Below are 23,555 nucleotides of genomic sequence, written 5' to 3' on the forward strand. Positions count from 1 at the left end.
TCAACGCTTCATATTTGTTGCCTTCACTGCCACACTTTTACCTCAAATAAATTAACCCAGCGCCATGCGCCCAGCTCTGTCATCGTTACGGAAACGCGCATCAACATGTCAACAAATCCCGGCTGGTATGTGCCAAGACAATACCAACAAAAATGCCTCTCATCTGTACTTTATCGAGTTCTATCTGTCCATCAGGGCAATGGCTCCACTCTTTTCCCAGGAGTCTAATGATAGATCATTGTTGAAGGCTTTGCTAATCAATTCTCGATGTGCAATCAGCTGTGGTGACATCAACGCTGGAGTGTGACCATAAAAGCTCAACTTAATTAAATTAAACCAAACAACAAAAAAAGTCTGACCTTTGTAGTTGGATACGTAGAGTGACCATGTGGTAAACCTCCATGAGCATGTCGGCCACAGTCGCCTCTGGAGCATCTGTCAGGAAGTGGATGGGCATAGGGTTCCACCTCCCCACCTTGATTATACCTGGACCAACCAAAGCAGATTTAGATTTAATATGAATAGACTTTAATTGCTCAACTCCAAATGCTATTTGGCCTTCTTTTTTTTTGCATTGTTCATTATATTAAACAATATTACTGATATATTACAATATACTGTATGGTGTTGAGTGAAAGTGATGTTTATAACAAACTAGACAAAGTGCAATTTCTGCATTTCCTGATAGTCAGTTGGTATTGAACCATTAGCATAACAGGATATATTTGCCATGTACTGTCGGAGGTGTGACTCAAACCTGTGACCTCCTGCTTACTGGACAATGCACTTTAGCATCTGCGCTAGTGAGCAGTATCAGACCGGCGGAAATTATGATAAGTTGTATGTATGGAAGTGGGCGTGGAAAGTGGCAAATAGAAAAAGTTCAGTGTCAATCCCATTAAAAATGAATAGGGAAAAGTTTATATTTAACGTTAAATTGTGCCTATACTGTAAGTAATGTGAAATCAGACGATATATACCCCGGGAGGCGTGAATTTAGGAAGCAAGTTGACGTTTGAACGGTGTAAATCGGAAATAATATGTGGGAATTGTTACACGGCAAAAAAGTGTAGCGAATACAAATCACAATAACAAGCATTCCCACAAATAAATATATTATCATGGAGAACTATAGAGAAACAGCAGAACTGCAAGCATGGTGAAGCAATCACAGTATTTAATATTTTGCATTAACTTTACAACATGCAAGAAGCTGCTTCCATGTGTCAGTCAGTTGATGCTGCTTATTTGGCTAGCAACAGAATTCTAATGAGCTGAGCAGCTTCACACAATGCCCATGCATTACTGAACAAAGACCCTTTCATTTATTTTCTGCATTGCCTAACAAAAAGGTATCGTCCCACCTCTGCTACTACATCCAAAAGTGGAAAATGTCCCCTTCAAATTTCGTCCTATGTAAAAAAAAAAATTAAAAAAATAACAAATAAAAAAGGCAATCCAACATTAACTTAATTTTTTATGGCTGGATCTTCATCATTTAGACTGCGGTCGGGTTTGAGTTTTGGATGAATGAGTTGTTTCTTGTCTCTGGGGTTGTGACATGATGTCAATATGAAGCTCTTGATTCAAACAACATGCTCAACATCTGAATTAGGATGATAAAAATAATGCGCGTACATGAGAGAATACATACAAATGAATATATAGACACGTGCGTTCACACACACTAAGTCACTCACGCACGCTGGCTGGAGCTGTAAAAACTAAACAAAGCTAATCACATTACTGTCCTCTAAATGAGATCCAGACCAGTCTGAGAAAAATGTCTTTCTCTTCCCCAACCCCCTTTGCATGCCCCTCTACTTCGCATTTCTTCGGATTTGTTTCTTCCCGTTAATCCCTCAGTGGTCCTTTCACTGTGTTATGGTCAAAACATTAGGCACTGTTTGCACAAATAATACATCGACCGGATACACGGTATAAAAGATGGATGGATGGACATGGCTCCAAGGGGTGCCACCAGGAATTTGTGAAAAAAAATAACTTTCACTTATTTTCACTTACTTTCACCTCTATTATCTATTTTCTGAAACCCATGTCAGTCGCTTATGGTGCCACTGCACGAGACCACCAAGACAACATCCATGTGGAACACTTAACTTAATTATGAAGATGTAAATTGTAGATTATCAAGCCAACATAAATGTTGATTTATACACTTTATATATTATATATATATATTTTAATTAACTGTGGCTGGAAAATGCAAAACATCTACTACACATTTTTTGTGGATTTTTGTTTCATCCACAACCATAGGTTTTGTTTGTTTTTTTGTTTTTTTTAAACAGTAAGTCATTATTGTAGTTGTAGTTGGTTCAGCCACCAACATTTGGAAATATTTTAATATTGTCATTGAGCGCTCTAAACTGTCCATGGGTGTTGTGAGTGTGAATAGTGAGGATAAGTGGGAGGAAGGAATGAAGGAAGGAAGGAAGGAAGGAAGGAAGGAAGGAAGGAAGGAAGGAAGGAAGGAAGGAAGGAAGGAAATAAAAAAAACTTTAACTTAAAATGTTGAGTTTTTAAAATGTATTATTTGTTAATATAGCTATAAATGTATGTGTTTTTAATGGACCACAATATTATTCATATTTGTCAGACATGAAACATAAAAAAAAATGTAAGCAATTAAATTTAAACAATTTAAACACAAAATACAGAATTGGATCCTCAATGGGGAAACAACTAATTTTACCAACCAAGCCAATAATGCAAAATGTAATATATATTTATATGTTATGACATTTCTGTGGAAAGCAAGTTGGATGTAAATGTAAATTTCCCATCTCTGAATCCATCTTTCTGTATCACTTTGTGTGGTTGTTGTCGTCTGCGCTCAGCACGCCTGATAATCGGCCGTCTGAATCAAATGCGCGAATAAGCAGACAAACACACAAACTCACTGTGGACGTGTCCATGCAGCTTCTGGCATGCAACCATGCACGCACACACACACGAAACACACATGCATACTGCCAGTGTGATGGCAAGTACGTTAATAATTGATTGATCATTTCTGGTCAGCATGGAGGCTCTCCGCTTGTTGTCCACATTCCAAAGCTGAAATTCATGTTTCCCGCATTAAACATTCCAAGTGCCATCTGTGCTCCAGCATGGATGCCCACGTGCACGCTCCCAATCCTGGTGTACTCGTGTCACAATTCATTAGTTAAGGGCCTTTTTAGCTAGACTGCTAACGTACAAGTTAGCATAACTCGTGAGGCCACTAATCTTTGATTCACTTGATTAAAATATTTTAAAGCACACTGTGTGCTTACTTTCCACTGAGTGTCACTACTAGAGTGTTTGTGCTCACTCACTGCGTGCAGTCACTCTCTTCAGTCTTAAAGGGAAAGTCAAGCCCCCCAAAATGTTCTATGCAGCCCCACTAGTCTAAATACAATATTCTGTTTAATATTGCGTTTGTAGAATATGAGTTAAGCAGCAAAATCAGCAGGCGGCCATTTTGCCACTTTCAGTCAACTGAAGGCGACATCACAGTTGCTCAGGTCTCAGGTAACAACCAATCACGGCTCAGCTTCAGAAATCAGGTGAGCTGTGATTGGTTGTTGCCTGAGCCCTGAGCAACCGATGTCATCTTCAGGCGACAGCAAGTGGCAAAACGTCTGCCCCCTGAGGTGGATATAAACGGCTGGGTTTTGCTGCTTAACTCATATTCCACAAATGTAATATTAAGTCAGAGTGCCATGTTTAGACTAGTGAGGTCACATATAACATATTATTGTCAAGAAATGTTTAAGGTTGACTTCCCCTTTAATGCAATGGTATAATACACTGTGTTAGCATATTGTTGCAGTGTGCCATCTTCTCACTGTAGCAATACTGAGCAGTATATTAAACCCCCCCCTTTCTAAAAATGCAGTGTCAGAAGTGTTTAGGAGTGTGTGCTTGTCTGATTTCCAATACGCCACATGCAATGTAACTGAGTTCACAAATGGTTGATACACTTGGTTAAAATATGAATGAGTAATAACTAGTTACACAGTAAAGTGTGTCTTGATAATCTATAATAAAGTAGTAGCCAAAAGAATAAACAGTTCAACTAAAATATATATTTTTAAATGTCTCAAAGAGTGGAATGTCCAGTGTGTTGGTGCCGCACGGACCCGTCAGACGTGGCACTGCAACAATACTGACCACTGTTCACTGTTCACCGACGTCAAGCCCTAAAGTACACGTCTGCGCCCATCCGTGCTATAAAAGCCTTCAGCCCCTTATAATTGAAATAAACAATATATCCCGCTTAATTACCGGCCTGGGCTAATTAAAGAATGGCCGTGGTCCTCGGCCGGGCCTTTAAATACACCAGTGGGACGCAAGAATGCAAGACACAATTCAAACAGGCAGAAAATAGCCGGGACTCTGTGTAATTTTGGTCGTGGACCGCAGAGGGAAAAATGTATAATTTAAGCCAGAAATTATTCAGTTAACATAAATGGTTGTTTTAAAAAACAAAAAGTATTCATTAGAGAGAAGCCGGAGGGAGGCGCGTCTATTTTGTCTGCGAGGCTGCATGACTACACACTCTTGCATTCACTGTGTATGAGTGTTTTTGATTTTGATTTTTGATTTTGATTTTGTGTGTGTGTTGATACACACTGGCCGTAAGTGACTCGTGCTGCGCTCACATTGTTTTTGCATTCTGTCTGTGGCGTGTGAAACAGAACACTTTCATATCCAGTAGGTGTCATTTTAATTTGAAAAAAAACAACAACAACAACACACAAACCCTGCCATTACAGTCTTTAAAAGTTGGGGAGTCAATTTAAAAAAGAATGTTGATTAATATTCTTGTTTCATCATTAAAGTAATATTTTGAAGTATTTACAATGCCTTCTGACTTTGATATTGTTCCTTAATATCTCTCTCTGTCCTTTCTCCTGCTTGTATACACTAGAACCACATCTGCCTAGCAACCAAAACTGGATGGTAAAGCGCTAGGTTTACTCCGTCGCATTTTCTTAAAAACTTTGCGAAAGAATTGTACTTGTCAGATTAAATTGAATGCAACACTTTTTACTTTTACATTACATTACATTTTCTATTAATGCTTTTACTTTTTTTGGGGTTCGACAGAGAGACTTCTGCCTCAAGCGCTGTCACATGACCCTGTTTCACAAATCCAATGGAAGCACTAGTGATTTTTGACTCAATTTCACCAATCCCCCTAAAAAAAACAGGCAGTCACATGACCACACACAGTCTCCACAGTACCACAGAGAGGCAAAGTTTTTAAAGTGACTAATTTACGTGGTATGGCAGAAACAACAGAGGAAGCAACGGCGTGCCACTTACAGTCAGAAGGTTAGAACAACTTACAGACTATGCCAGGCCTTCTCAAATAGCGGGATGGGCCTCCCAGGGGGGGTTGCAAAGACTAGCGGGGGCATGTGTGACCCCAGGGAACTTCTTTTTTTTTTTAGGCTGTACTTACAGTAGGTGGCCATAGAGCTCTATTTGTCAGAGATTGCACATAAAATATTAGCTCCTCTGCAGAAGTGAACTTACAACAATTTTAAAGATGAATGACACTTTTAGTCATGGCAGAGAGTTTGCGGGGTGGGGGGGAGGTAAAAGCGGGGAATGGCCAAATAAAATATTTGAGAAGCACTGCATGGGCTATGAAAAAGAACAATTATGTCATGCACTTTTATCAGTGTCTGCCTATTGCCTATTAATGTCTACATTTCAGCCTACAAAAACTTGAGAAAATACATTTTTATGGTTTTCTGTTTAATATCTACTTGTTGAGTCAATTCACGAATGTAGACAAAGAAATTAAATTTAAGACCACTTCTTGCAGTTCAATTCAGCGGTATTATATTAAATATTTTATATTATATATTTATTATATTTTATTGTATTTAAGCTTATTTTTTATTTGTGTCTGTTCATGCTCTAATTTAAATGAATAAATAAATATATCATAATAATAAATTAGTTAGTTAACTAAATATTTAATTAAACAGTTTTATCTTATATATTTATTATATTATATATTTATTTGATATATTAAATTTTTTGCCCGTTCATGCCCAAATTAAATAAATAAATGCATATATAATTAATAAATAATTAAATAAATCTGAAATTGCAGAGGAATTACTCAGTACATAATAAAAAAACAAAAACAAATCTTATTTGGAGGACTCCTTTTTACTTGTGTCGTAAAATTCTGAAGTTACAGTATTCTTACTTGAGTACAATTTTAGGCTACATTAGCCACCTCTCTTCTAGCATAGAAGTGGCCATGCGAATGTAACCAGGAAAACGAATGAGCAGTTGCTTGTTAGCTTGAACATTTATTTTGTGATTAGTTTTTTTAATATAAATCACCTCAATTTTTTTTTTATTGCTGACGAAAAAGTTACGTACGTAACCTACCTACAACATTTGTTGTTTTTTGTTCATATACAGTAAAAATGCAACTTGTTGGAGAGTTCAAAGTGAGTGTTTATATGTAGCTCTCAGAGAAAAAAAGAATCACTATGTTTTTAAACATTTCTACTACTCCTCGTGAAAATGGTTTCACAAGCCACCACATGAAAAATATTCAGAGAGTATCGCTCTGATGTAAAGTTAACTTAAAATTAAAAGTGGTTAGTGACTTGTGAGTTGCATCCAGTGCATGTTAGCGTTCACAAGGCTTTGCCAGGTGAGTTGCAGGCCTGATAAGAAGCACTGGCCTTGAGGCCATAAAAGAGGATTTATCTTCACCAGTGTGTTTACAAGTCAGGAAGAAAACGACAAACTCAATCACATTAAAGCAACATGTTCATGTGTATTTACGCATCCGCTAAATTGAACCGGACCAGCAGCTGATGACACATGAAAACAGTTCAGTTAAGATTTCGAACAGATGGAAGTGTCGCTTGTTTGTTTTTTTCATTTTCATTTTTTCGAGTGAGTGTTACTGTCGTTTTGCAGATGACTTCCATACGTGCAACACTGTTCTACTTCATATGCATTCTTTGCACGTACTTAACACACATTCACATCCAACATTTTGTTGTTGACTCTGTCTTGTGTTTGCGAAACATATTAGTGCCACTGTAACATTTACTGGTAAAACGTTCCAAATACAGTGACTTTAACGACTTTAACAAAATGTCTGATCATGGTAAAAAGACAGTCATGACAAGTTTGGTCTATATTATTTATTTGGTTGTTACTAACATAACTTTGAGATTAATTTTTCAAAAATAATTTCCAGTTTAATACGTTTTGTAAAAACTTTATTTGGATGTGAACATGCGAAGAGTTTTGATCGTCCCTTTAGGAACGCTACGAGGCTTACCTTGCTTTCTTTTTAGGCGTTTCACATTACTCGGCAGAGAGCCAGCCGCCATTCTACGTCACTACGCACGGAATGCGTTGCCACGTAAATAACAATGCCTGCGTACGTCCAAATAAAGTTTCTACAAAATGTATTAAACTGAAAATGATTTTTCAAAAATTTCACTCATAGTTATGTTAATAACAACCAAACAAATAATATGGAGCAAACTTGACATAAAGACAATACAACCATTCAGTACCTCTGTATAAACACTATGATTCTATGTAAACGCTCATCATCACTGTAACAGTACTGCTCTTGTGTGTTTGTAAAAATACAGTAGCTGCTATTTGAAACACACGTAACAACAACATGGCTCTCTCTAATGGTACAGTGTGCATGAGCTCAACCTTTGGTGAGCAAAAGTCATCACTAGCTAGCAATATGCTTTTGGCGGTAGGCTATGTCAAACTGTGTTTGAAATTGAACCATACTGTAGGCTACATGTATTTTCAGGGGCACATTTTAAACAAACTGAGTACACACCGTGTACAGTACCGTGTTGTTGCTGTTCCTGTGCACTATATTTGCTTACGGAATAGCTAGTGGCTAGGCCCAAGTGAGCAACTTGTTACTTAAATGCTTTCCCAATATTATATCTTCTGTGTGGGAATTTGGTACAACTCAGTAACTGTTGTGAAAAAATATGAATACAAATATGTGTTGTTCTTTTTTACTAACCCAAAATGGGTCCGGTTGACAATCACTGCTTTAGAGTGTGCTTGCTATTACAATACAGTTTCTACTGTAAACACTTAAAGTGTACTCACTGGAGCACAACAGTTTTATTATAAACACTGTCGGGTAGGTTTCCATCCACCCATTTTTATTCGAATTTTCAAGAAATTCGAAAATAAAACTGACTGGAAACGCTAGAAATTAAAAAAAGGGCCCAAAATTTGCAAAAAAAAGTTTTTACGCTTGGACGGGGTGGATGTCGAAGCGTATTAAAAAAAAGGAAAACGCAAATTTTGGCTATGGAAACAGGTTTTGCGAATAAACGTTGATAAGACCAGATACAATGTGAAACGCCTACGGAGCGTTCCTAAAGGGACGATCAAAACTCTTGAATGCGTCTGGTGAATGACGAGAGCACGGCGTGGGGGAGGGTGACTCTGCCGATTGCATATTGTTTCTTTAGGAACGCTACGACACTTAACTTGCTTTCTTCATAGGCGTTTCACATTGTTTGGCCAGCCGCCATTCTATGTCACTATGCACCACTTCCAACTGCTGCTCATACAGAATTTAATCACAATGCCCCTTATATCATAAAAGTCATGACACTGACCGTGGGCTTGCGCAGCCGAGCTGTGCGAGTAGCCGAGGGCCAGCAGTGCCGTCTCCACCAGCTGCGAGAAGAGAATGTCCTTTCGCACCAGAACAAATTCCGCGTGCTCATCCCTTCCGTCACAGCCGTCAGCCTGGATCCCTCCATCCATCTGCTCTACCACACAGAAGACGGGAATCATCAGACCTAGCAGAGGAAGAAGAAGAAAAAAAAATATTAGACTTTTAGTGTCTTTCCAATGGGAATGTTATCTGAATCGGAAATACAAATGTCAAAAGAAAAAGGATGTAAGGGATGCATCAATGACAACTGAGATAGAGAAAAAGTTTTTGGACTTATGGACCACATTCTGAAGTGATGTGAATTTTGTTTTTTCATTTTTTGGGAAGTTGCAAAGAAAAATAATAATCTGGGTGTTAGAGGGATACTTGACTCATTGAGCCATTTTCAGCAGTAAAAAGTTTATAATTTGTCCAGAATGAATTTGATAGCTTCATTATTTTTCATGTACAATTAATAAGTTTAAAAACTAAATTTTCTACTTGCTGTCGGCTGAAGATGACATCACCTGTGCTGAGGAAGTAGGTAACTACCAATCATGGCTAACCAAACCCAGAAAACAGGTGAGCCGTGATTGGTTGTCACCTATTTTTTAATACTGGGTCAAGTATCCCTTTAACTTGCTGATCTGGGTACTGATTTTTTTTTTGTACTCCAGTTAGAATATAGCCTTAAACCTTTTACTACCTAGTTCACTAATGTGGTACAGCTTGGATCAACAAACCTTGAAAAGGCTTCCATTTTGACTTGGACATCAAACCATACTCGCTCTACAGCATGCAATTGGCCAGTTTGAGAAAACAAACAACTCATGTCAAGTGGAAAGTGAAGGTGAACACTTCTCTGTCAGCCATTCATCAGCTGGCGGCGTGTCTAGCTCCGCCCTCCAAAAAGCATCGCACAGTTCCCACTGCATCCTGTACTCACATAATGAAAATGTGCCCAATTTGGCACTGTCTCGAATGGAAACTAAATACGTAACAAAACTGAAAAGGTTTACCAGGAAAATGAACTTGTTCTTGTCTGCTTCCGTAAAAGTCTTTCAGAACCCTGATGAACTTTTTTTTTTCTATACGTGAAAGCCTTTTGTTGTGGAGCCACCTGTCAGCTGGCACTCGATGAAAGCTGCGTGTGTGGACGTGATGGACTTGAGAGCGTTAGGCAGCGTCCCAGCGCTAATAATGCAGCGGAGCATTAGCCTCCCCCTCAAACCCCCAACACTTTAGCTCCATCCAGCTCATTGTTTTAATCAGTCAATTCCGATATTTCTATTTCCTTCTCATTAATCACTCCATTCGCGGGCCCTCCAGGCGCTCATGGAGTGAATTACACACCGGAGCGCTGTGCCAATTGGAGTAAGTGAATTTTTCCCCAACAGGGAAATATAACTGTCAACACACACTCTCTCTCTCTCCCTCTCTCTCCCTCTCTCTCTCTCTCTCTCTCTCTCTCTGCTCGCCACTGGATGCTCTGGTTTGGATGATGCGACGTGGCTTCAAACCTCTAATCCCTCTAATATGTATGAGGGGGGTTTAAAATAAGACGTGTGTGTGTATGTGTGTGCGTGTGGCTGTGTGGTTTTGGCCAAGACACGTTGAGTTTCCTGTCTTCAAGGAAAAGGCTGTCATTATTCCAGCATCGGGAAACCCCTTCCTCCTTCCTTTCTCCTTCATCGTCACCTTGTTCCTGCTCCTCCTCGCCGTCCCATCTCAGCTCCTCCTTGCTTTGACAACCTCTTCAACTCGTGCTGAAAACCGCTCTGTCTCCGCAAAACCACTCAATTTTACGTTTGTCATTCCAGCAAAAGAACCCCAGGAATGTTTTATGATAAATATTGGGGAGGAGCGCCCAAATGTATAAATGTCCTTCTAATTTTAGTGTGCGTCAAAGGGAAATGGACTCTTTGGGATGAAACCTGGGGCAAACATATGGCAGCAGGATGCACATGTGCAGAAATAAGAATGAAGCTGTCCATGTGAACACTGGATCAATAATCCACAGTGGTCAGTGTAAATCTGGTTTATATGTCGCAGTCAACGCTCAACCCCTTCCTATTCCTACTCGCCTTTTTGTGTTCAAGTGACACTGCGTCTCTGCCTTCTTAACAGAGGCTCAAGAGTTCAAAAGTCAAATACAGTTCACAGTACAGTCAAACCTCAAAGGCAGGAACATGATCATCACATTTCAAGAAAACCTTCATCTCAAAGGAAAAAAAGTCTAAATATGAGAAACTCTTTATTGACTGTACCGTGAGGTACTTTTCGCATTATAGTAATACAAATACTGACATTGTACGACTTAAGAGACATCATTTTCAGAATTCTGAATTTTATGGCATAAGTGGTATTTCACTTGAGATTCCACTCAACTGGAAGGGCAACTGGTGGAGGCCCGCAATCAAACTCCTGAGTGGCCCCTCGATTAAGAAAAAAAAAAAGGTGGGGGGGTGATCTTAACCCCTTATCGTTGTGTGCATTTATTTATGTATTTATTTATTTTATTTATTTATTTAAATTTTGTTATTGTTTTATTTATTTTGGTGGGGCGGGATGAGATGTTGTGGAAAATGTACATTGTAAATTAATAATTAGTTAAATCATTAAAAATCACAGGCCCAATTGCCCACCTATAGCCTGGTTCCCCTGTATAGTTTTAAGTTGTAATATCAACAATCAACACTAGATGGCAGACATTGCTTATTTACACTTACACCCGGTCTTGTAATATATTTTTTTATGGATTTGGAATGACATGCAGGACAAACATAGTACCTCAATTATATGAAAATTTAGAGTGAATTGAATTGTTGGACTCAATGTTGATTTGCTGTTTAGTGATTTTGTGCTGTCCTTGGATCGAAATTTTTCTCAACTGAAGGCAATAGCGCTTTCATAACAGCTGTAGGTGTAACAAAGCACTTTACAGATTTTTGTATGTAGAGAGGCCTTTGCACTGAAACAAACACCACTGACAATCACACCTAGGGCCAATACCTCCAAGGGGTCTGAGAGGTGCTCCGTTTTGCCGTAGGCGGGGCCCCGTGGGGCTGCCGTTGAGTTCCATGCGGCCCTTCTTGCCCGGTGGGGGCAGGCTGCCGAGGTCCGGGCTGCCCCCTCTGCGCTCTGGACTGTCCTGCGTAACGGGACTCTCCCCTCCTCTCTCCATCCTCTTCCAGACCCCCAGTGGAGCTCCAGCCAGCGAGAAAGAGGCTAAGGAGAAACACAAAGTTGAATATGTAATATTGCAATGTATCATTTTCATAGCATCACAAGCAACAAATATCATTATTATACATGTCTAATATCCAAGTAATTTATGACAATGGTTAACCTAATTTGGCAATCTTTGTATCTAAAAAGACCCATTAAAACATTGCTCACAATGTTCTGTGTTCATCCATTTAAACATTATAAAATGTTTATTTAATGTACAACATACTGAGAGAGTTGGGGGAGTATGATATTTACATATGCAACAGATTTTTACTCTTGTCTTGCTAAATGTTTTCTTCAGTAACACAGACTTTTTTTTAAATCTCTTGTAGATGGTTTTCTTCTGATATTTGGACTGTCACACAATTGTCATATAATTATAGTCTAGTATAGTTATTGGTATCATTGGCAAAAATAGCGCAATATCATTCTATTGTGACTTACACTCACCAAAATCCAACCTAATACATACACTATATATTGCTAAAAAAACATCAAATATATATAATTTTATGACTGACAAGTTTTAACTTAGTATCTAAGTGAACATGGTCATGCTTAAATATTATAAAACGTTGCATGTACATACTGTGATGGAAAAAAACACATTTCTGGTACTGCTTAAATCTATCCAATAACTACAAAACATATTCTCAGTATCAGTATCTCATATTCTCCAAACATATCGATTATTGCGGTCATGTCCACTTGAACAACTGACTTTTTTATGCTCAGTTACTTTTTTTTGTAGATCACTGAAAAATTGCTTTTTCCAAATTTCAAGAGTGAGAGGGTTATTATGCTTCTTTGGCGTGCTGTTTTTGTTGTTGTTGTTTTTTTAACAGACCGCAAATGTGTTTCCATTTCAGACGGATGTTAATATTAACAACATGAGGATAGGCAAAGATTTTATTTTTGCCTCCATTTAAATATGTTTATACTCTTTGTTTGTGTAAACATAGTCATAGAAATGTAAGAATTGTGGCAGAGACTTAACAGAACAGCAGTGTAAATAAACAGTCATGCTTGTGTGTATGTGCGTGTGTCTAATACAGGCTAATGCATTAGAAGCTGTGCCAGGCCCAATGCAGCTTGCTTAGGGCCAAATTGACGTCTTTTATTTTCACTGGTGGCCCCTGGACAATATCTGCTGGCATGTGTGGTTAAGGAGAAGGGGCGAGCAAGACTAGAAGCCATGAGTGAGCAGCGAGAGAGAGAGAGAGAGAGAGAGAGAGAGAGAGAGAGAGAGAGAGAGAGAGAGAGAGAGAGAGAGAGAGAGAGAGAGAGAGAGAGAGAGAGGGAGAGCACTATTAGAGGGTGGAAATGGAGATTTGAGAGGGTGACAACACGGGCGTCTGTGCTGACAGACTTTTTCCATCGATTCGTCAGAGCAAATGAGAATGCATGCTTATTGTTTGAACTGACATTCATGAACGTTTGATGGGAAAGTGCTCCACTCACACTTTTTAGTCCCTCTGCACTTTTTCATGCACCAGCTGTCCAAACCCTGCATGGAAAAACAATTGGCTCAGCCAATTTTAATCAGCCAATTTGTTTAATTAAAAATGTTCCATTTATAAATATATTTAATGTATAATAAGGTTTATAAATATTCATTTATTTCTTCTGATTAAATGTTGCCGAGATTTAGGGGTCTGATTTCACATTGAGACAAATATATCAATTTATAAATGCTATGTAGGCTTCGCTCGAAATAGCCACTAATACAAACTCTGCACGTATGCTAATTAGCTGAGCTTGTACTCTGAATTGTAAATGTATCAGCATTTTTTTTTTTAAATACATTTTCTTAAATCATTTTGCTAGTCAATATCTATCTATGTTCACTTTTTTTTTATATTAAATGTTATTGAAATGGCATTTCATGTTAAGGTTTGTTTGCAAAGTGTGCTAACTACCCCAAGCTAACAGCTAACATCATCAATCGACACAGAAAGCTATAGTATTCACTATTCAGGCTGCCTGAATGCTATCTTACTTAATCTGATGAAACAAAATCTAAGATAGCTCAATTATTTTTTGTGTAATATTGATTGTGTGTCCTGAATAGCGGCTCGCTCACTAGCAAGCTAATCATATTGTTCGCAAGAATAAGCTAAGCGTTTATTGCTGATGCATTTGCAAAAGCTCAGCTAATTCATATAACTGCAAATACTCTAAAGGTGTTTGTGTTTGACATTTTGGGGCTAACTTTACACATAATTTATATATTTATTACATTGCTTATTTTTTATCCTCAAATTTGGATAGCTGACTTAATGCTAGCCAAAAATAACTTTACACAAAGAACATAGCTGTTTACATATTTTTGAGTCAATTTGTAACCATTTAAGTGCATTATTATAATTTTAACTTAAGCTTTAAAGAAAACTGTGGAACCAAATGAATGCCGAAAATAAGCATACTTTGTTTATCTTTGTTGCTATTCTACAAGTTACATTTAAATATTTATGAAGGTGGGTTTGCACTATAAAATGAGCCTTTACAATTTCTTAATTATAGATAAAGTTGTCAAAGTAAGATGACATAGAGACCCAGAATAGATTCTCCCTGCCCAGGTGAAGTGAGACTTGTTATTCCAAAAGTAATAACTTGAAGATTGCATCTATGTCATCTGTAACGGGCCCTGACCTGTTGTAGAATCATGGCGATGCCTATCAAGAGCTAGCTAGCTAACTGTTGCCGACATCTCGCCATCTAACCTGTACACAACATCAGCATCAGCATCCAGCATCGGGGTCTCTAATCTCCCAACAATGACATCACCTTTTGGTGTTAGACCCAGCAGATAAAGACTGTTGTGATTTCAAAAGAACAAAACGTTCAGTCTGTTTCTCTTGCTTTTAAACCAAACCAAACTACTAGTGCTTGTAGGTTTGCTGGCAAAACAAAAAAGCTTTAGTGATGTTATGATACTAAAACAAGCACCACTGAGGCTCGTTCGCAAACATCCATGATGGCATTAATTAAACTATATTCCAGAAAATGTTGAAAATGCTGACTCAAAGGTGTCTGAAAAGTGTCTACATGATGGGGATAAACATTTGTAGTCTTTGCAGCATTAAGTTATTCTGTAAAGTTGGTCACCACATGCCATTTAATATGGGCCTGCAAAACTTAGCCACATTTTTTCAAAACTAGCCATAGAAATTAAAATAACCAAATTCAAGGGAAATTATGATGGGGCGATGATCATACTCCCACAGTGGACTTATTAAATAAAGATCAGGAAGTGTAACTGACAATGATGAAAGTAAATTTGACACCCATGCACCAATTTGGCTACGGGTTAACTCTACCCTGCCGATTAGCAAATGCCCATAAAAGATTATCCTGATTGACTAGCTTGTGGTGTTGGGTATGTTAAGAGTTCTTTTTCATCCCCAATCTTGTCGGGAAACGGTTGGGCCGAGAACTGCAATCATTAAACAGTCATCCAGTTTGTGTACTTACAGGCTAAGCTAACAGTTAGCCTAGTTTTTTCTAGTTGTACTATTACAACAACAACAATGCTTTCTTCTTTTAATTTTCAGACAGTCTGGATGCCTTATGCTGCCTCTCGCAGGTTAGTATTGGTACTACGACAGGCACCTGGTTTTGTGTTGGCCATCTTGACTCCACTGAAAATTACAAGAGCAGTATGCACACGCTCATGCTCACGTTTTGAATGAACAATACATTTGAATAGGAAATGTCCCTCAAACCACATGATTAGCATGACAACAATAGTTGCATTTTGTCCAAATTCAAAGTATATTGACACATTAAGAGTCATTATTCCTGTAAAATTGTTGTGTCACTGTGGACGTTCGCCCGTGCCAAGATGTTACGACATGACCTGTTTAGATGGAAATAATAATGTTAATTTATCTGCGCGATATTACCCAAACATCCAGCGACTGATAAAAGCAATAATCTGTACTTTATGTGCCGTGTTGAGCAACTCCTTTCGTACTGTTTTTTTTACGACTTGATAAGTGAATAATGGCGTGTACGGTGCATCAACGAGGAAATCAAGCAAGCTTTTCACAGTGTTATCGCCCCCTGGGCGCATCCCCGGAACCAGTCGTCAAATAGGGCATGTGATCGTTAAAGCTGTTAATAAAGCAGCGATAAGAGGCACTCTTACGTATCTGCTATGAGACATATAATGTATTTTTGATAAGCATGAGTTCAGGACACATTTTCCACTTTATTGCTGCAAGGGAAATACTCTGCTTCTCCTAAAAAAAAAGTTCTTTACAGTAAGAGCTAACTGACACAATGTTGTTTTGATGCTAAACGGCTATCAAATGACACAATGATCAAACAAATGTTTATTATTGTATCTAATGAGCAATTGTGGGTTGAAAGCTTTTCATTATAATTCCTCTGAGGTTTTATTATGGGCCGAGCATGTGGTGCAAAGCTTTGTCTCTTCGGTTACGGTTATAATTTGTACGCCCCAAAAAATCACCATTTTGCGGGTTTTTCTATACTCAAACACTGAACACATTTTGCTGACGCATTCATCTTGCTTGAAACTCACATTTGGTAAATGAGTCGACCCACAAAAATACACCTCAACAACTTGTGCCTGAAAAGTCACAGCAAGTCTGACACTTTAAGGTCATTTGGAACATTTCCAAGAGTCCTTCAGAAACAAACTCCTGCTAGAAAATTCATCCAATTTCAACCAAATTTGAACTTGGTATTGAGTCATGTTGCCCATCCCATGTTGTAGACATAATAGATAGACAAGGGATGTTGACACGCCTGGAGAATGACAAGCCACAATAACAACACACACGTATTTTTTAAAGCCAGTCTAAACTTTCTGATTGGTTACCACAATCCACTGCTCAAAGACGTATCATTCGTCTCACTTAAAAGCTCGTGTCAAGTCAAGACATTTTGCTGACTCTATACCTAAAAGTAGACAAACACTAACCCTGCAGGTTTGACATAATAAAGCAAAGAGTAAAAAGTTATATAATAGGACAAAAGCTGCCTCCGAAGATATTAAACAAGTACAGAGTTGCATCATCTCTTTTGTACGTGAACAGCAATTGAAGCTTATCAATTATTAGCACAGATAGCCGAGATAAACGCAAGCCTCTTCCCTCAACGAGATGCACTTTTATCGCATTATGGAGCTATTGGTTAATGCTTGCCTCTGCTGATAAAATAAGGTGCATGGACGAGACAGGAAGATGGCCAGACACAAAATGTGCAAAGCAACTCAGGAGGAAGAAGAAAACAAACAAAACAAAGAAAAAGTTTCAATTTCACACACAAAAAGTCAAATCATCGAGTGTGTTTATGTTGTTCTTACATAAGGGACGCTAATATGTTGATGTTGCGAGCATTTGTGGGTGAAATGTTTATTCGCAGTTCCTCTGAGGTGTTACAAAATTGTCTGTAGAATTTGTCAATTATCAATTAGCATGGAACGTTCACATCTTAGTCTTAGTCTTAGACACACGCACACGCGCACACACACGCGCGCACACACACGCACGGCTAACATTTCTCAAGGACCTCACACATAACCTCAGTGGCACACATATGTGGACAATGCACACGTGTACTGTACAAGATGTGGCAGTCAAACAGTATACAGAGAAAGGCAACATATGTTTAAGTAAGTTAATGCAACTTATTGTGAATAATGAGATGTGTGACTTTGCAAGGGTCCTAATGTTCAGTTTGTGATTAATTGAACAATTTGTTCATGTTAGTGCTTGCCGTTTGCAGTGGTGCACATTTATCTCCTCTTTGAGAGCGATATATTAGGAACAACTTTCATGCTCACTTTTGCTTACTGCAAGCATATTAGACGTCATGTTAATTAAATACCTCCCTCGATGACACTGTTAAGAAGGGAGCATTTTTATCTTTGTAAAGGCAAACTTTTTTTGATATATTTCATTAGATTGTAGCAATGTGCTAATGGATGTTCCATATAAGTAACGTTCATATCTGATGTTTTAATGTCCAATAATGACATTAAATAAGATGAGGTCCTGAAGCAAAAACGTCATGCAATTTACTGCACACGATAGGAAATACATGTATTATGTTAGGTTGTTTTGATAATGTTGTTTGCGTTTCACAAATTTACTCCAGAGATACATTAAATCGTAATGTTATCTTTTTGTTTCACACTGAAGTTGTAAAAAAAATAATCTTTTAATTTTTAAAAACTATTATTTTTGATGGTTTGGTTGTGCTTGGCTAAAATAACTGGGAAATATCACCAATACTGGTTATTATTATTATTATTATTATTATTATTATTATTATTATTATTATTATTATTATTATTATTATTATTATCATCATTATTATCATTATTATCATTATTATTATTATTATTATTATTATTATTATCATTATTATTATTAATGCAGCTTCATGTAATGTGACAGAGAGGCTTGATTTTACGGGTTTACATTTGTTCATGAGGAGAAATGTGAATGTGCTCCGAAAAATACAAACAATAATTCGTGTGAAACGGAAGATTCTGTTTTACGTCATTTTAACACATTTTCCTGGTCCCATGCACGTAAAAAAAATCATCTTTAAAAAGTATGCTATATATGAACTGGATGTTGCTCCGTTGTCCTTTATTTTTGCTTGCGCGATTAGTGATTTAATTTGGAGATTAAATTCGCACATGGAGGCCTTTTGCGGTCATCTCTCATTCAGCGTAGTGAAACTTTTAATTTTGAATTTAACCACCCCTTGAGATCAGAATATAATTATTTTTTCTATAAATGGATGTTGCGACGCTTTTGCACAAAATTTAAACACAAACGCTGAATGTGCGTAAAACTTTTGCGCGTGTTGACGCAATGTGATTAACAGGAAATGTAATTTAATATTAACTGGATTGTAATTACACTAACACAAAAGGCCTAATTACCTAGTGTGCATTAAATACAAAATTGAAAGACTAATTGGGTTACACAGCAATGTTACAGTATGAATTATAACACTTTTCTGTAACGCTCTCATTTTTATTTAAATGCAAATGAAATGTAACAATGAGAACTATTAACGATTATTTGGATATTGATGATGATAATAATAATAATAACGTATAGGCTTTTTATTTTTATTTTTTTGTGGCTAGAGTCTATTTGATATTTTTCATGGTTGACTTTTGAACGTGCACCAGGCAATTTCCTGAGTTGCTGTCATGTGTGTCAGTACCGGCCCTATTGGTTCCCCTTTTGGGTTGCGCGGTGCAGGTGATCGTGCACGCGGGCTGCGGCTATCCGCCTCCATACTCACGGTTCACGGCGTGTGTGTATCGCTGCTGGCCGCCGAGGAGGTTCTGTCCATTGATAAGCAGTAGTGAATCCAGGGTTGGGCTTGGTTCGGTTTGGCGCCCGGACGGATCACACTCTGGTCGGGGATCCAAAAAGTCTCACGTGCAGGTGAGGATGCGCGTCTTTTCTTCTTCCTGAACCGGAACCAAAGCACTTTCTTCTCCGCAATGTTTTTCTTCTTCTTCTTCTTCTTTTGAGGTGTTCAGAGTTGCGCAACGGAGTTCGGCATGCCTGCTCCGTGGGTGTGAGTTCTGACGCGAAGCGGAGCGCGGAAACGCTTTGGATCAGCTTTGTAATCAGAGTCACTTTCAATGAGTGCCTGCAAGCGCGCACTCACTCGCTGAGTGAGTGACGGAAGGAGGGAGCGACGGAGGGAGGGAGGGAGGAGAGACACAAAGAGGGAGGGAGGGAGGGAGGGAGGGAGGGAGGGAGATATGGAAGGGGCGTCGCTTCTAATGCCATCCATTAAAGCAGTGAGTGGGCTGGATCTCATTTCTTTCTTTCTACTTTTTCATTTTTTCTGTCAACCAAAACACATTTTGCACATAATTGACATTATTCATACTCGTTATATCCCTCTAGAGTTGCTCTTTGTAACTATAGACTCTTCAATCCGCTTCTTCTGTTTTACAATTATTTCCTGAAACTGATTTCCTCATCGTTATCGAGTTCTGATACCTTTTCCCACTTCATTGAGTTCATTTCTTGTCATTCTTCTCAAATTTTACGCACTTTCAAAATAATTTTTTCACTTCTAAAATTGTCCTGCTTATTTTTCTATAAAGTTTTTCTTTCGTTTTCAAAGTTACTAGAACTGTTCTAATTTATTTTGCACTCTTCTGTACATTTTCTTTTCACTACATTCTTATCTTATATCCTATACGCACTCATTCTCACTTACTACTTTTCTTCCAGTTCTTTCCTTCCCACTGTGATTTCCCCCAACTAAATTCTTTACAGTAGGCTATTTCTAATAGTTTAACTTTTTTCAGTTCCTGCAGTGTGTGTGTGTGTGTATCACCGAAAAATAATCATGTTTATTATTATTATTATTATTATTATTATTATTATTATTACAATACTACTACTACTACTACTACTACTACTACTACTACTACTAATAATAATAATAATAATAATAATAATAATAATAATAATAATAATAATAATAATAATAATTCAGCTTGCATGTATACCCTTGGTGTGTCACCAAGCAATTTAAATCCATGACCACTCCCACTACTAACGAAACTACTATTTGATTGATGGACAGGTCAGCGCACATGAGTCTGTGCTCTATTGTGAAAGGGCCGGAAATTGCATCAGAACCACTTGACGCATTGAATGATGGATTCCAATTCCTCCACACCACACAAATGCATGTGAGATGATGTTGATGATGATGATGATGATGATGATGATGATGATGAAGGCTCAACTAGAACATCGTTGTTGTTTTTTTATTGTGTCCCCATGGATGCTGCATGCATTGCGTTTACAAATCTATCAATAGCCTATACTGATAACCCCAATATTTTTGAAGTAGGCCTTTAGCCTTGTTTTTGATTGTTTGTTTAGTTTCGTTTTTTTTTTTTACCACAATAAAAAAAAATCACTGTTCGAACCCTGTTCTAAAATGTTTCACCTTCATCATAAATTATTTTCCCCCCAAATTAACTGTTCATTGTGGTTTGCCATATTTTCCATGCAGGCATTGTTTTAATGTTCCTTTTCACCCTGCTCTAGACCGTTATTTGTTTTGTTTTATTTTGTTTTATTTGTTTATTTTTCCTTTCGGACATACCCGAAAAGAAAAAGAACTGACGGGTTGAAGCCGAAGCTTATTAATTCCCGTTCCCAGCACATTTCTTGTTCCTTCACTTCTAAAGTAGCCTCCTTTTAAAGTTAATTAAAATACTTTTAATGTGAAGTACTTCCGATTGTTTGGAGGTGCCCCCCCCCCCCCCTCTTCTTTGCTAGCAATATTTCCACTAACAATCAATTTTAGTCTCAAGGCCCTAAAAGTCATTAAACGAGATCATGAAGTAGATCAGAACCGGATTTGTCCTCATCGACAGTGGCTATATTGTCACTAAACACTGTCTGCAACTTTTATTACGAAGGGGATTTCGTCGTCATCTTTTTTTCTTTTTTTTCACAGCCTTCATGAAACTGCTTAATGTTGCGGGAGAAAATTTAGAGTTGCAGGTGGTTTACTTGAGAGTGGCAGTGACAATCATCGAAAATCACGTTCGCCATGGCCTTCTACATAATGCAAATTGACATTACATTTCAAAACGCACTAAAAGCAACCTCACTAAACATTTGTTTACATCTTTGACTTGCCACATTTTATGTGACGTTGCCATGCAAATTGCTTATCTCTCACGAGTACTTATTTTTATTAATAGATGCACAACCAGGTTTCCTTTTCATATTTTTGTAGAAGCGTTTTATCATCTATTGCAATAACTTGAATGTGGGTTATTGGTCATGCTGAGTTCGGAGCATGTCTTTTGTTAAAAAAAAAAATGGAATTCTGCACGTCTGAATAATTAAAAGCCACCTGCACGGGGGATGTTTCTTCTCGTCTTTGTCTAGTTTGCACTTCTTGGGGATGAAGAGCGACTCCACGTAGGCGGGCAAACTAGCGTGAACAATAAAATATTGATTTAAAAAAAACAACCCGCGTGGACTGGGATGATTCATTATGTATGTCATTCACGTCGCCGTGGGTGGCCTCCGTGCACGCGTATGCCATAAACAAAAGAAAATAAATAACGTCTTAGATGTTAAAAGTTAGCAGAAAAATGAAAAGGGGAATTTGTCAGCTCTTAAAACAATAATTAAGCATAAACATTTGCAATATAGCCTATTGTTTTACTCTAACTGTTCTCAATAAGACACAGTGAAATACACATAATAGCCTATTAATAAATAGAGACCTATAAAGTATATGCATCTTTTCTGTTTTTGCTGATGCGTTCGTGTTCCATGGGCGATAAAGCAGACGGAGTTTTTGCGCCAAATTGAGCAAAAGCAGAATTAAAGCGAGGCTGAATAAGCTGATGATGATGACGATGGAGCCTCCTTGTTTGTGAATGAACATGGTTCACCATTGCGTTGCATCTCTTATTCATACGCATACCAATTCGCTGGAGGCACGCGCCCGCGCACAAACACACGACCACGCGCGCGCTTATATGCATCGCGATGGCCTTTAAACAAAATAATTAATAATACATGCAAAACATGTGGTATAATTTTATTAGTTGTAACATTAAACGAGGTAACAAATCTTGTTCTCTGTTTTGTAATAATAATAATAATAATAATAATAATAATAATAATAATAATAATAATAATAATAATAATAATAATAATAATAATAATAATAATAATTAGAAGAAGAAGAATTGCAAGGGTGGCAGCTTTACTATACCACTGTTTTTATTTGAATTTTCCTTCTTTTTTTTGCCCACTTGAACGTGTCATGTTTCCAATCAGCTTTAATTAAAAACGAAAGTAACGAACAACAGACACGCAACAGACAATTACAGGGGGGAATGAGCACAAGTAGGCTAAAGGAATTATTTTTTTTGCGTGGCACCACAATCATGTTCTTATAGATTTTTTCGTTCTTACGCTATAGTGGGAATTGGGGCAAACTATGCAAAACATGTAAAAATGTTTAAATGAACTCGTGAACTTAATTTTATAAATGATTCCTAAAATACGTTTGTGTACGAATTTGTCAGTCACATTAAAGTGTACATGCACACGTAAACTGGACTGTCTCGTTTTTGTCAACCATTAATTTGTCTTAAGGTTCGTTTACGTTACGTTAAATATATATGTATATATATATATATATATATATATATATATAAGCATTGCTTCCATGCTTGCACAGGTCACGTCCCCATTAATGTTTTTCTTTTCACCTCTCAGACGGTTTCATTTTGTACAGTTTAAACTAAATTCCTTCTTGTGGAAGCATATCATTACCATTATTAATAATAATATTAGGGTAAGTACTTTGAACCCTAAAGATCCATCACTCAAAAATAATGATTGATTGGCTGTCAGTCATCCTTTGACCACATGAAGAGAAGCTTCAGAGCATCTCAAATTAAATTAAACCATTATATGTGACACCACTAACATCATTTTTCAATTAAAGCCAAACATTACCACTTACGTTCTATGAATACAATAAAAATGAATATAATATGTTCTATTCTAATTTTAATTATAACCAAACAGTAAAGTTC

The 23,555-nt window shown here is 37.6% G+C and overlaps 1 protein-coding gene across 2 annotated transcripts in view; it reads right to left on the bottom strand.

The window, feature by feature from the left end:
- Positions 1 to 19,608, bottom strand: part of satb2 (SATB homeobox 2) — a 39,183-nt gene extending 19,575 nt beyond the window's left edge. For both annotated transcript variants that reach the window (XM_086091981.1, XM_086091980.1), the window contains exons 1-4: positions 19,244 to 19,608; positions 11,726 to 11,941; positions 8,673 to 8,858; positions 360 to 486 (exon numbers count right to left, since the gene is read on the bottom strand). In XM_086091981.1, the coding sequence (XP_085948107.1) occupies positions 360 to 486; positions 8,673 to 8,858; positions 11,726 to 11,897 (485 nt within the window). In that variant the 5' untranslated portion in view covers positions 11,898 to 11,941; positions 19,244 to 19,608. The remainder of the gene's footprint in view (positions 1 to 359; positions 487 to 8,672; positions 8,859 to 11,725; positions 11,942 to 19,243) is intronic.
- Positions 19,609 to 23,555: the final 3,947 nt, after the last annotated feature.

This window comes from Leptonotus elevatus, chromosome 12 (genome assembly GCF_054856555.1).
Source record: "Leptonotus elevatus isolate MCC_2025b chromosome 12, RoL_Lele_1.0, whole genome shotgun sequence".
Lineage (NCBI taxonomy): Eukaryota > Metazoa > Chordata > Actinopteri > Syngnathiformes > Syngnathidae > Leptonotus > Leptonotus elevatus.